Source organism: Mirounga angustirostris, unplaced genomic scaffold (assembly GCF_029215605.1).
Source record: "Mirounga angustirostris isolate CCGP_5_RB_7025 unplaced genomic scaffold, mMirAng1.0.hap1 SCAF_10, whole genome shotgun sequence".
Taxonomy (NCBI): Eukaryota; Metazoa; Chordata; class Mammalia; order Carnivora; family Phocidae; genus Mirounga; species Mirounga angustirostris.
This window is the reverse complement of record NW_026991718.1, coordinates 110,665,690-110,679,013: the sequence shown is the minus strand read 5'-3', so window position 1 is coordinate 110,679,013 and position 13,324 is coordinate 110,665,690. Positions and strand designations below refer to the sequence as shown.

The 13,324-nt window shown below is 49.7% G+C and overlaps 1 protein-coding gene across 2 annotated transcripts in view; it reads left to right on the top strand.

Moving 5' to 3' along the window:
• EFCAB8 (EF-hand calcium binding domain 8) overlaps positions 1 to 13,324 on the top strand; it is a 65,157-nt gene that overhangs the window by 4,368 nt on the left and 47,465 nt on the right. For both annotated transcript variants that reach the window (XM_064572930.1, XM_045885533.3), the window contains exons 2-4: positions 2,542 to 2,695; positions 11,392 to 11,510; positions 12,823 to 12,926. In XM_064572930.1, coding sequence (XP_064429000.1) covers positions 2,542 to 2,695; positions 11,392 to 11,510; positions 12,823 to 12,926 — 377 coding nt within the window. The remainder of the gene's footprint in view (positions 1 to 2,541; positions 2,696 to 11,391; positions 11,511 to 12,822; positions 12,927 to 13,324) is intronic.

Here is a 13,324-nt window from a genome sequence, read left to right as displayed (position 1 = left end):
GGGGAGGGGCGTTCCAGAGCCGCCCAGGTGTCGCTCATTAGCTCAGAAGTCTATCAGTTATCAGTCTCTGCATCAGGGTAGCAAACTCAGATATTCACAAGGCCAGGTAGGTAAGTTACCTGTGCATGGCAGCAGGCTGGTTTTCCCTTTTAAAGCACTATGTTGGCCAAATGCAACAAATCTGAGGCTACCAATTTGCATTCTCTGCAGGGACTATCCTTAATTTTGTCCAGCCAAGTTGTGGCAGTGGTGGGATAGGCTGTATACATTACCCTCAAGCCTAAGATAAGCAATTAGTGTCTATTGTATGCTTGGGGCTGGAGAATAGAGAGATCATTAGTACAAGTTAAATTAAGATTAAATTAAGATAGGGCGCCTGGGTGGCTCAGTTGGTTAAGCGACTGCCTTCGGCTCAGGTCATGATCTGGAGTTCCGGGATCGAGTCCCGCATCGGGCTCCCTGCTCGGCGGGGAGTCTGCTTCTCCCTCTCCCACTCCCCGTTTGTGTTCCCTCTCTCGCTGTGTCTTTCTCTGTCAAATAAATAAATAAAATCTTTAAAAAAAAAAGATTAAATTAAGATAAACTAAATATGTCCTTGCCTTCAAAGAGCTCACTAGGAGACAGGAGTAATAATAGGAGCTATCATTTATTACGTAACTACAGTCTGCTGAGACTGCCAATGTGTTCGGGGGTCATGTAGGTACTACCACAACCCTGCAAAGTGGGTACTGCGGGTCTCTATTTTGCAGATGAGAAACATGTGGCTCAGAGAAGTGATGTGATGTGCCCAAGGTAAATTAGCTTGGAAGTAGGGAGCCAGGCAGAATTCTAACCCAGAGCTCTGGGACTCTACAGCTGGGTGTTTCCCTGGCTGTCTACACGTATGGACAGACATGCACAAGTATCATGCATGCATGGCAGATACGAACAAAGGGTTTGGGAGCATGGAGTTGGCAGCGATGACTGTCACCTGAAAGTTATGGAAAAGCTCCTTGGAGGAGGTGTCATTTGAGCCAGGGTTTGAAGAGTGGGTAGGAGTTCACGTCAAGGGGAGATGGTCTGCATTGCATAGAGGGAACATGTGAGTAAAAGTGGAATGCTTGCTGCGTTTGGGGATGATGGAAAGCAGTTGGTGTGCCTGGACCATGGTGTGAGCATTGAAACTAGAAAGACAGGTCAGGGCTACAATGCAAAGGGCTTTGAGTGCCACACTCAGGAGTGGGGGTGGGGGGCGTGGTAGTAGCCTGGGAAGTGTCAGAGCTGGGGTAAAGTTATAATCAGATTTGTCTTCCAGAAAGGTGATTGATCCCAATGTGGGGAGGTGGAGGGGAAAGGAAGGCCAAACTCTGGTCCCAGTTAGGGGACATCCCTATACTTGTCCCAGCACAAGGCCAGTGTTTGGGATGGGCCAGGGATGTGGGGGAGCAAGGCGTTAGGTATAGGAGGAGGAGCCTAGTAAGAATCAGCAGGAGGGACAGTAAGAATGCATAGAAGGAGAAGGGAAGAGCCAAAGATGGTGCTGAGATGTCTAATCTGAGGCCTGTGTGGCTGTGGGAGTATTAATTAGTTCTCCTGTTGGGCTCCAGGAAGGCAGGTCTTCACTCTGTGCACTCGTGTACCTACAGTACCTGACACTCAACAAATGTGTATAGACCATGAGGGAATGAACAGAAGTTCACAGGAGGATGAGCACGTTTGCTGGTTTGGTGGGGTTGCGGTGGGGAGAGTGAGCCATCCAACTTCTTCCACATTGTCTTTTGGCTTTTTGAACCAAAGTCTTGAATGCCCAAGACCCAACGCAGTGCATTTCAGTGAGCAACAGACATTCAGTGGTTATCCCATGGTCCACTCCTGGCATCCTTTGGGGGAAGCAGTCTTTGATGACCTGAGCCTTTTGTAACCTGAAACATTGTGTTAAGGATATGTAGGGGCTACAGAAAGGAGGTGTTCATTGTTGATGGCTGGATAGGCTGGATAGGCTGGGGAGGGCAGAATAGGCTATGTGGGGGGCATGGGGAGACAATGGGAGGAGGAAGCAGAAAGCCCTTATCAGGGGTGTCTCCGGGAGCGTTGGTGTGTGTGCAGATGATTTGATGTGACCCTGACCCAGGCGGGCGTCTGGGATGCTCAGGACCAAATCAAATTGGCTGGGGAAGATGGAGCTGGATTCCTTGGGGTTTGAATTCTGAGCACTGAAGATTGAAACAATACAGTTACTGAACGGAAGCACCTTATAAATTGGAGTCCTGGTCTGTGAGGGTGAGACCTTGTCCGTGTCCGCTAACCTTGCTGAGCCTCAGTCACAGCATCTGCAAAAGGGGACCAGTAATGAACTCCCCAAAGTTAGGACAGACAGTCTAGATCTTTCTTGGTCTTCCTCAGTCTAAAAGTGTTAAAGATTTATTCATTTGCCTCACTGTAACCCTACATACACTGTCCTCCCCGCGAAGAGTCTCTATTTCAATAAGATGTGCTTAGAAATGTTCAGCTCAGGAAATCAACCCTCTCACTCCCCGGTTCTTATAGTCCTCTTTGTTTCAGGTATCCACCCCAGGTGGATTCCAGAAGAGCGAGGAGGTTCTTAGCTCCCCGGCATTATCCATCACTCTTGGCCAACATGAGTCTCAACTGTTTACCCCGCTACACATGGCCGAGGTGGAGAAAATGTTTGAGGATGATGTTGACTCGACCAGAGGTAAAGCCGCCTTGCAGGCTCTGTTTCTGGTTTCTGCACAGGGTGGGACCCATACCTGGGGGTGTGCAGGGTTCAGAATTGACAAGCAGTTTTTCATACAGTGTCTTCAAACTTTTTAAAACTTTCTGTCGTTATATAAATATTGTAAGCCTATAGGAGGCTATTTCATATCTAGAAAAGCAATACCCCTGATCCAAGCTCCCAGATATAACCACTGTCAGCATTTTGGTATAGTTTCTTCCAAACAATTTCATATGTATGGTTTATTATCTCTTGCTGTGTGACAGCGTTCTTGCACATGCAGTGGCGTAAACCACACATTTAGTATCTCCCAGTTTCGGTGGGCCAGGCATCTGGGCATGGCTCAGCTGGCTCCTCTGCTCGGGGTCTCGCTAGGCCGGGGCTGTGGTATCATCCGGGGCTTGCCGGGGAAAGGATCCACTTCTAAGTCCACTCAGGTTGCTGGCAGGATTGAGTTCTTTGCAGCTGCAGGACTGAAGGCTTCTGTTTCCTCTTGGCTATCGGCCAGTGACTTGCTTTCAGCTCCTCCAGCTGCCCACGGTTCCTGGCCACGTGGGACTCACCAACATGGTGGATTCCAAGGCTCAGGGTAGCCGGGGAGGTCGCAACTCCAGCAAGATGTGTGCTACAGTCTTTTTTTTTTTTTTTAAAGATTTTATTTATTTGACATTGAGAGACACAGTGAGAGAGGGAACACAAGCAGGGGGAGCGGGAGAGGGAGAAGCAGGCTTCCCAGGGAGCAGGGACCAGGGAGCCCGATGCGGGGCTCGATCCCAGGACCCTGGGATCATGACCTGGGCCGAAGGCAGACGCTTAGCGACTGAGCCACCCAGGCGCCCCGCTAGTCTTATAAGTATGCACTTATGTACACAAAACCCCATACATCCTATCGCTTCTGCCATATTCTCTTAGTTAGAAGCGAGTCATGGGTTCTGTTCCACTCAAGAGGAGGGGATTACGGGAGGGCATGAACACCAGGAGGCAGACATCCTGGGGCTACCTGAAGTATCTCGACCACAGATGGCTATGTGTGTTTTCACGTGTCCGTAATTGTACTACGTATGTGACTTCAGACCCTTCTTTTCCTCTGGATGTATAATACCTTAAGGGCTTTTACATATCTTCTGTAGTCTTCCAAACCATCATTACTCATGAATGCAAGTGTTCTACTGTGGACTAAGCCATTCCCCTACAGTTGGATATTTAGATTTTACTGAGTTTAAAGAACATTGTAAAGAACATCCTTTGTGCATCAGACTTTTTCTCTCTTTAGAGCTTAATTTTTCTCCTGGGGGTGATACACATAAAGGCAAGTAATAGGAGTACTTAAAGGCATCTTTGTTTATATCCACTAGACTCCGAGTACCAGCTCTGGGGGCATAGCTCCTGGCCCCATTAATTTGAGTTTTACAGCCATACTGTGATGTGGACAGGAAAGGATAAGAAATCCCCAGCTCACAGATGAACAAAGTGAGGGCAGGGACAGTTGGCATGTGCCTGACCCGGAGATGAGATGGCTCCTAACTAGAGTGGTTTGGTGTTGGTGTTTGGCAGCTGGGTCTTGGAAGACCCTGAGTGTGTCAACTTTGACCACAATTTTTATGGTGTTTGTGTTTGAGCAGGCAGTGTATTTAGGCAGTTCAAAAGTCAAAAAGTACTTTGCCCGTGATACTTTTTTGGCATACAGAGTAAATGTCTCCTTCGGGCCAGACCCAAGCTGCCCGGTTCCGCTCCTTCGGGCAGTGCCTGCTTTCAGTCTCCTGTGACCTGGAGAAGCTCAGAAGCGATGTGGTCACTTCCCCCTTTGATATGCAGTGGCAGCCTGTCGTCCATGCTGTTCTACCCCTTGCTTTCTTCCCTTCAGCTTTATTGAGCTATAATTGACAAATAAATTTGTAGCATATTTGAAGCGTACACCATGCTGATTCAATATCCATATACATTGAGAAAAGATCCCCACAATTGTCTACTCCTGCTTTTAAGAAAAATAATTTTATCAAGTTTCCCCTTTTGCTTTTTACCTAATACGTCTTGACGTCTTTTCATATCAATGTAAAAAGAGTTTCCTCGTTAAAAAAAAAAAGAAAAAAAAAAACTGACCAGGTTTTAAATGGAGGAAAGGAAAATTCACCTTTCGTTGATACAGGGTAAAGGAAACTAGGTTCATTTTTCTCTTTCAAAAGTCTTTTATTATTTATTTATTTATTTTAAAAAAGATTTTATTTATTTATTTGAAAGAGAGCACAGTAGGCAGAGTGGTAGACGGAGGGAGAGGGAGAAGCAGGCTCCCCGCCGAGCAGGGAGCCCGATGTGGGGCTCGATCCCAGGACCCTGGGATTATGACCTGAGCCGAAGGCAGACGCTTAACGACTGAGCCACCCAGGCGCCCCTCAAAAGTCTTTTAAAGAGGTGGGTCATGGGGATGCCTGGGTGGTGGAGTTGGTTAAACATCCAGCTCTTGATTTCGGCTCAGGTCGTGATCTCAGGGTCGTGGGATAGAGCCCCACGTCGCGCTCTGCACTTAGCCGGATTCTCCCTCTCTGTCTGCTCCTCCTGCTTGTGCTCTTTCTCTCTCTCTGTCTAAAATCAATCAATCAATCAATCAGTCATGAATATGGGTTCCATAGCGTTTCTTGGGAACCCTGACCTGACCATCAGTGCCTATCTCAGAGGGAAAAGGGGAGATGTGCCAGGGTTCTCCTGTCTATTCTACAAGTTCCCTTTCGGGGCCTTAGTTTTTTTATTTGTTGATTGGAGGTCTCTGAGGAGGGTCCATGGTTCTTTGTGTTTTTTTTTTAAAGATTTTATTTTTAAGTGATCTCCACACCCAACATGGGGCTCTTACACCCCAGAGATCAAGCATGTTCCACCGGCTGAGCCAGCCAGGCGCCCTGAGGGTCTCTGGGTCTTTCTTTCTCTTTCTTTCTGTCTTTCTGTCTTTCTTTCTTTCTTTCTTTCTTTCAGAGATAGCAAAAGGCGCAGGGGGCAGGGGCAGATGGAGAAGGAGAGAAACAGTCCTAAGCAGACTCCACGCTGAGTGCGGAGCTGGATGCGGGGCTCGATCTCCCGACCCTGAGATCACAACCTGAGCCGAAACCAACTATGCCATCCAGGTGCCCCTGGGTCTGTGGTTTTTAGGGGGGGTTGTCCGTGCCTCTCCTGGGATGTCTTAAAAGTGTCCATGTGCCCCTGGCCCCTGCCTCCGGGGCCTGCCTGGGGGCGCTTGCGGGCTGCTAGGGTGGGGATCAAGGGAGAGCCACCGAGCTGGGGGCCCTGCAGCCCCAAGCCTGTGAGCCAGAGTGGCACTGACCTTCCGCACAGGTGCTCCTGAGGGGACATGGGGGATGCACATGCCGAGTGTGCCCCCACTTTCGCCAGCTGACATTTCATCAAGCACTGCCAGGCAGGGTAAGAATCAGCCTTGGTACAGAGCTTCATGGGTTACCCAGCCCTCTGTCAGATTTGATTCAGTTGTCATGAAGACCTGTGGCTTTGTGACTTTACATAGGAGGGGCCAGACACTAACGACAGGCCCAAATGCAGTGACCCGGGTGCCCTGACATGGAAACTGTGCTCTGTGGGCACCCCACACTGAGTGTAGCACTTCAGATCCAAAGTAAATGAAAGAGGGCCCCTTCTGGGAGAGCCAGGGGCACGACCATGCAGTGCTCGTGCTTGGTGACTGTGCCCTAGGAGTTCAAGCACTGTGGGACACACACATACCCCTCCCCCGCCCCCCGTACCAAATGGCAGAGGGGAGGCTAGGAAACATTTTCTTCTTAAATATTTTAAATATTGCATTTATTTTAAAAATGCTTATAGGGGCGCCTGGGTGGCTCAGTTGGTTAAGCGACTGCCTTCGGCTCGGGTCATGATCCTGGAGTCCTGGGATTGAGTCCCGGGATCGAGTCCCGCATCGGGCTCCCTGCTCAGCAGGGAGGCTGCTTCTCCCTCTGACCCTGCCCCCTCTCATGTGCTCTGTCTCTCTCTCTCATTCTCGCTCTCTCAAATAAATAAGTAAATAAAATCTTAAAAAAAAATAAAAAATAAAAAATGCTTATAAGTATATAAAAAAAATCGGTACAAACAGTCCATAATCCTACATTTTAGCTTTACAAAGAAAGAGAAAAGTGAAGTGGGAGTTTCCCAGGAGAAGGTGGGGAGGGCAGAGGAGAGGTGCAGGGGTGTTGCATGCTGGGAGGAGGAAGGGTGTCCTGGGGCAAGGCTGGGAGGGAGGCAGCCGCAGAGGATGTGGGTGCACTCAGGTCAGGAGGGGCCCTGAGCCCCAGCAGCGGGTCTGACAGGGAGGTGACTTATCTAGAGCTGCTGGAGAAAGGTAAGTGTCTTGGCCAGGAAGGGACTGGCTCCTCACGTGACCGCCCCACAGAGGGTAGTGGACATTATAATGGAGATGAGGGGAGGCTTCTGGTTTCAAATCCTCCCAGTGCCATTGTGTGTTCTTGGGCAAAGCCCGGACCTCTCCGTGCCTCTGTGTCCTCATCTGTAAGATGGGAAGAATGACAGGACCTGTCTTCTAGGACCACAGGATTCTTTTTTTTTTTTTTTTAAAGGTTTTATTTATTTATTTGACACAGAGAGAGCTTGCACAAGCAGTGGGAGTGGAAGGCAGAGGCAGAGGCAGAAGCAGGCTCCCTGCTGAGCAGGAAGCCAGTATGGGATCATGACCTGAGCAGACTTAAGCTTAACTGCTTAACCAGCTGAGCCCCCCAGGTGCCCCTGGACCACAGGATTCTTGTGAGGTTTCAGGAGGGAGGGCATGGGAAACCCCCTCAGGTCTTCCGCCTGGCTGGAGGTGATGCCATTAACAGAGATGGAGAACACAGGAAAGGCCAACATACAGTGGAATAAAGATAATAAACCAGGGCGCCTCAGTCGGTTAGGCGGCTGCCTTCGGCTCAGGTCGTGATCCCGGGGTCCTGGGATCGAGCCCCGCATCGGGCTCCCTGCTCGGCGGGAAGCCTGCTTCTCCCTCTCCCTCTGCCTGCCACTCCCCCTGCTTGGGCTCTCTCTCTCTCTCAAATAAATAAATAAAATCTTTTTTTTTTTATAAAGATTTTATTTATTATTTGACAGAGAGAGAGAGAGCACATGAGAGGGGGGAGGGGCAGAGGGAGAAGCAGACTCCCTGCCGAGCAGGGAGCCCGATGCGGGACTCGATCCCGGAACTCCGGATCATGACCTGAGCTGAAGGCAGTCGCTTAACCAACTGAGCCACCCAGGCGCCCCAAATAAATAAAATCTTAAAAAAAAGATAATAAACCGGATTTTAAGCATGCTGAGTTGAAGGGACCAGGGGAACACTTGGGAACAGTCAGAGACAAGGGAGACATGTTCTCTCCTGAGACGCAGAGATGGGTGAATAGGTGAAGTCACTCAAGGAGAGTGTCAGAAAACCAAGGGGACAGTGATGAGAAGAGCTGAGGCACATGCTGAATGACAGGGCAGGGCAGGCAGCGGAGCATGGAGGAGACCAGAGTCCGAGGTCTCTGGTGGCTGAGGAGAGTGGGTGGGCACATGTCAGGGAGTGGTGGGCAGAGGGGGTGTCCCGTGCTGGGTGCTGGAGAGAACGTGCCAGCAGGGTGCAGGGAGAAGAGAGGAGGACAGGAGTGAGGCTAGACTTCCCTGAGGAAAGGGCCCAGGACCACCCAGGCTGGGGAGAGTGGGCTGTCAGAACACCCCCCTTGTCTTCTGAGCTGGAAGGTGTGACAATCATGGGTTGTGAGATCGAGCTACACATTGGGCTCCGCACTGGGTGTGGAGCCTGTCTAAGAACCTGTCTCTTCCTCTCCCTCTGCATACCCCCTCTCCTGCTCGCGTTTGCTCTCTCTCTCTTAAAAAAAAAAAAATGTAGAGCTGTCTAAGCTCAGAGGTGCAGGGAAAGGAGGTTAGAGAGTTCGCCCTGAGTACAATTCAGAAGTAAAATAATATGTATCTTTACACTGAGGTATCATTTACTTCCCACAAAATGCACAGGTTTTGGGGTCCAGCTTACAGCATCTTTCACCTGCATACATTCATGTAAGCAGCACCCAGATCAAGTTATAGAACATTTCCTGCCCCCCAGAAAGTGTCCTCCTGCCTGATCCCGGTGGTGACCCGCTCCCTAAGGAAGTGATATTTTCACATGCAGGTTTTTGAGTGATTAATTAACCATTTGGCTTGAGGTGGGTGAGAGCGGAAGGGGGCCCTGCCTGGACCCCACAGTGTGTGTTTCCTTTCCCAAATACCTTTGTGTCTATTCTCTTTTCTTGTTTTCAAAAAAAGTGTTTGGTGAACCGTTGATGAGAAGTATATTGACCTAACATGGTGCTGAACAATCACAGCTTCTTAGACACCTGTGTAAGGAGCAGGTTGTTTCCTGTAGTGCTCTCCCTCGCCAGAGGGCTTTGTTTATTCAACGCTGCACAAAGGCTCTTTGGCTCTTGGCTCCCTCCCAAAGGGAGGGCTCCGTGCCATCCAACTGATACCCAACTCATACATGGAAGGACCAGGTTGCCGGGGGCAGCCTCAGGCACCGCCCCGTGACCTTGAGCGCATGACCTCACCTCTGTGCCCCACGGTTTCCTCACGAGTCCCTCTCATTAACTGGTCAGTGGGAATAAACACAGAGAAGCACCCGATATCCTCGCGTCCACATCCTAGTGCCAACAGCAGTACTTGGGGAACAAGCGTGTGCCGTGTGCCAAGGATCCAGTCATGGAGGGCACAGGCTCACTCTGCACTTGCAGAGCTCACGGGCTAGAGCAGGGACGCGGAAGGTCAGGGGCGACAGTGGAGCTGGGTGGCGGGGGTAAGGGGCCTCCCTAGATAGTCCCCGGGAAGGCTTCCCTGTGGAGGGGACCAGATGGTGCAAAGGCCTTGAGGTGGGAGTATGCTCGGTGGTGTGAGAAACAGCGTGGGGACATTATGGCTGGAGCCGGGAATAAAGGGGGGATGGCAGTGGGAGGTGAGATCTGAGCAAAGCCAGAAAATATGCAGCCTTCAGACTGTGGCGAGGAGTCCAGATATTTGGAGGGGACTTTAGAAACACTTTTTATAGACTGTGATTATAAAAAAAAAAAATCTAGTTGGGGATATTGGCCCATCGACAGACAGATTCCCTTATAGTCACAAAACCCAGCATGGGGAGAGTATTTTATCCCTGCCCTCTGCTCTTCTCCCCTCCCCAACTTTCTCTCCAGCCAAAGTTAGCCTTTTAATTGCCTTTATTTTTAAAAGATTTTATTTATTTATTTGAGAGAGAGAGTGAGAGTGAGAGAGCGAGCCCAAGTGGGCAGAGGGAGGGGCTGAGGGAGAGGGAGAAGCAGGCTCCCCACTGAACAGGGAGTCTGATGGTGGGGCTCAATCCCAGGACCCTGGGATCATGACCCGAGCTGAAGGCAGACACTTAACTGACTGAGTCACCCAGGTGCCCCTTAACTGCCTTTAAAAGACACACTTCACCTCTCTCTTTGTATATTTGATTTAATTTATGTCTATTGCCATTATTAGTTTTCTCTTTCTTTCTTTTTCTTCCTTCCTTCCTTCCTTCCTTCCTTCCTTCCTTCCTTCCTTCCTTCCTTCCTTCCTTTCCTTTCCTTTCCTTCTTCCTTCCTTTCCTTCTTCTTTCCTTCCTTTCTTTCTTCCTTCCTTTCCTTTCCTCCTTCCTTCCTTCCTTCCTTTCTTCCTTCCTTCCTTTCCTTTCCTCCTTCCTTTCCTTCTTCCTTCCTTCCTTTCCTCCTTCCTTCCTTTCCTTCTTCCTTCCTTTCTTTCTTCCTTCCTTCTTTTTTTTCTTTTTTCTTCCTTCCTTCTTTCCTTTCCTTTCCTTCCTTCCTTCCTTTCCTTCCTTCCTTCCTTCCTTTCCTTTCCTCCTTCCTTCCTTCCTTCCTTCCTTCCTTCCTTCCTTCCTTCCTTCCTTTCCTTTCCTCCTTCCTTTCCTTCTTCCTTCCTTCCTTTCCTTTCCTTTCCTTTCGTCCTTCCTTTCCTTCTTCCTTCCTTTCCTTCTTCCTTCCTTCCTTTCCTTTCCTTTCCTTTCCTTTCCTTTCCTTTCCTTCCTTCCTTCCTTCCTTCCTTCCTTCCTTCCTTCCTTCCTTCCTTCCTTCCTTCCTTCTTTCCTTTCCTTTCCTTTCCTTTCCTTTCCTTTCCTTTCCTTTCCTCCTTCCTTCCTTTCCTTCCTCCTTCCTTCCTTCCTTCCTTCCTTCCTTCCTTTCCTTTCCTTCCCTTCCCTTTCCTTTCCTTTCCTTTCCTCCTTCCTTCCTTCCTTCCTTCCTTCCTTCCTTCCTTTCTTTCTTTCTTTCTTTCTTTCTTTCTTTCTTTCTCTCCTTCTCTCTCTCTCAGTCACTCTCTCTCTTTTTTTTTTTCGAGTTTTCATCAGTTTTCTTTGTCTCAATGCCTGTTCTGTCTTATTTGTTCAGAAATGAGATCTGATCTTTTTCAGTAGCCCCTCACCCAGTAATGCTGTGGGGCCAACACAGGGCTCCGGCGTGGAAGGTGTGCAGCCAGTAGTTGTGGGCTGATTGAATCTGAACAGATGGATGAGATTCAAGGGACAATCCAGCAAACGTGATTCTCTGGGTGCCCTCCCTCAGCGCCCAGACATCCAAGAACACCGTGGCTGCTGACGGGGCCCAGTGAATTGCTATGATGTGGATGATGTTCTTTCTTCTCTTTTGAAGCCCTGGACATGAAGGCTTTCATTAAGGCCATGAAGAAGATTCTGAGCAATATGTCAGAGGAGCTGCTAGAGGTGCTGTTTCTGAAGGTGGACACGGACTGTACTGGGTCCGTCACCTGGGTGAGGAGGGCGCCTCGGGTAGCTGGAGGGAGGCTGAAGGGTCCAGGCATGGCGGATCCGTAGAGCACGTGGAGGGCTGAAGATGGGGAGGTGGTCAAGGCATCAGAAAGCCACCTGTGGATTCTGGGGTGCTTGCTGGGTAGAGGGAACCCTCCTGAGACTTCCGTGAGCAGGGCTTACTGCAGCTCATTCTTCTCCTGGCAGGTAGGAGAGTGTATGACAAATGGCAGTGACCTGGCAGTAAGGATGCCGCCCACCAGCCCCCCATTCAGTCCCAGCAGGTGCCACAACCATCTCATGGCCTTTTCTGGCCTCTCAGCCAACAGGCAGGCCTGTGGCTTTTCCATCCAAAAATGCCAGGGTTTTAGAGCAGATTTTTTCCCTGATTCTGTATGTTCTGTGATGAGCAGACGGAATACAGAAAGATACAGAAAAGTACAAAAAAATAGTCTGATGTGTTGACATAGCAATGCCAACAATGATAACTAGCCTTTACACCAGGCGTTGTGCTAAGCACTTTATGTATTATTTTACTTAAACTTCACAGGGATCCTACAGGATAGGTGTTGTTATTTACCTTAATTTGACAGATTGGGAAACGGAGGCATGAAGAAGTTAAGAAACTTGCCCAGAGTGACAGAGCTAGTTAGCAGCTGAGCTAGTCTTCAGACCTGGGGAGTTTGCCCCAGGAACCCCGGGTGTTAACTACTCTGACATTCCTCTCCTCGGCTTAGGCATACATTCTGTTTTGTTTTTTCTTTCATTTCTCTTAATATTCTACAACAAACATGTTTCCAGAATTCTCTGCTATCTACACAATGACCTTAATAACTACTTCTTTCTTTATAGGTTCATATGGTGGCCTGTTTTGGCCTTTATGAGGCATCAGTAGATTCTAGAGTTGCCCTCTGACCTGGTTTCTGGGTCTTCCCCTGCTGTTAACTTGTTATATGAGCTGGAACAACTCATCTCTACTTTTATGGGCTTCAGTCTTATTACCCATAAAGTGGGGGTGAATAAAGAGATTCAAACAAGATGCTGGATGTGGCGATGATGCGCAGATGTATTTAGCATCACAGAAATGCATGAAGGAGGGAGGTGCTGCTGCATGTCCTTGTGATCCCAGATCCCAGAACAGCTCAGGGGCTGGGCTACTCCCCTTGGCCAGCCCCAGGAATCAGCAACCAGAGAGCCCCTTGGAAGGGGCTGGGAAGGATGGGGGAGGCACCGGAAGCCAGGCGTGGGCCCCCAAAGCCCAGTGCTCTGACAGCTTGGCCAATGCCATCCTGCCTCGTATTTCTTCCCGAGGCAGCAGAAGTACGTGGATTACATGATGCGGGAGTTCCAGAGAAAGGAGAGGATGAGAACAAGCCAGTACCGCCTGCGCTTCCACCTTCCCATGAGGATCATCCCCCTGTAAGGAGCCTCTCCCTGGACTGAAGGGGTGTGTGGGAACAAGGAGCGAGTGCTCCTCCCTAAGTCCCTGAGCCCCTCTTTGTGGGGCCACCAAGGCTCCTTTCAGCCCCTCAACCCTGTAGGTGAGCCTGAGCATTAAGGTGGGTGACGTGTCCCCACTTTACAGACAAGGAAAGAGAGGTTCGGGGAGGTCAAATGAGAGTGGAGGGGTTGCTGTTTTTGACCCTCCCTGCAGCATCGCTGTTCCTCCTGCTTCCTCCCACCGCTCGTGCTGAGTGGGCCTGGGGGTTTTATCCACAGGGCACAGATGGCTCACGTGGCGGGGAGTAAAAGCCATCATGGGAAGCTGCTCCTGGAGGCCACGCCAGCCCTCGGGAACGGGCCACTGATCACTCCTG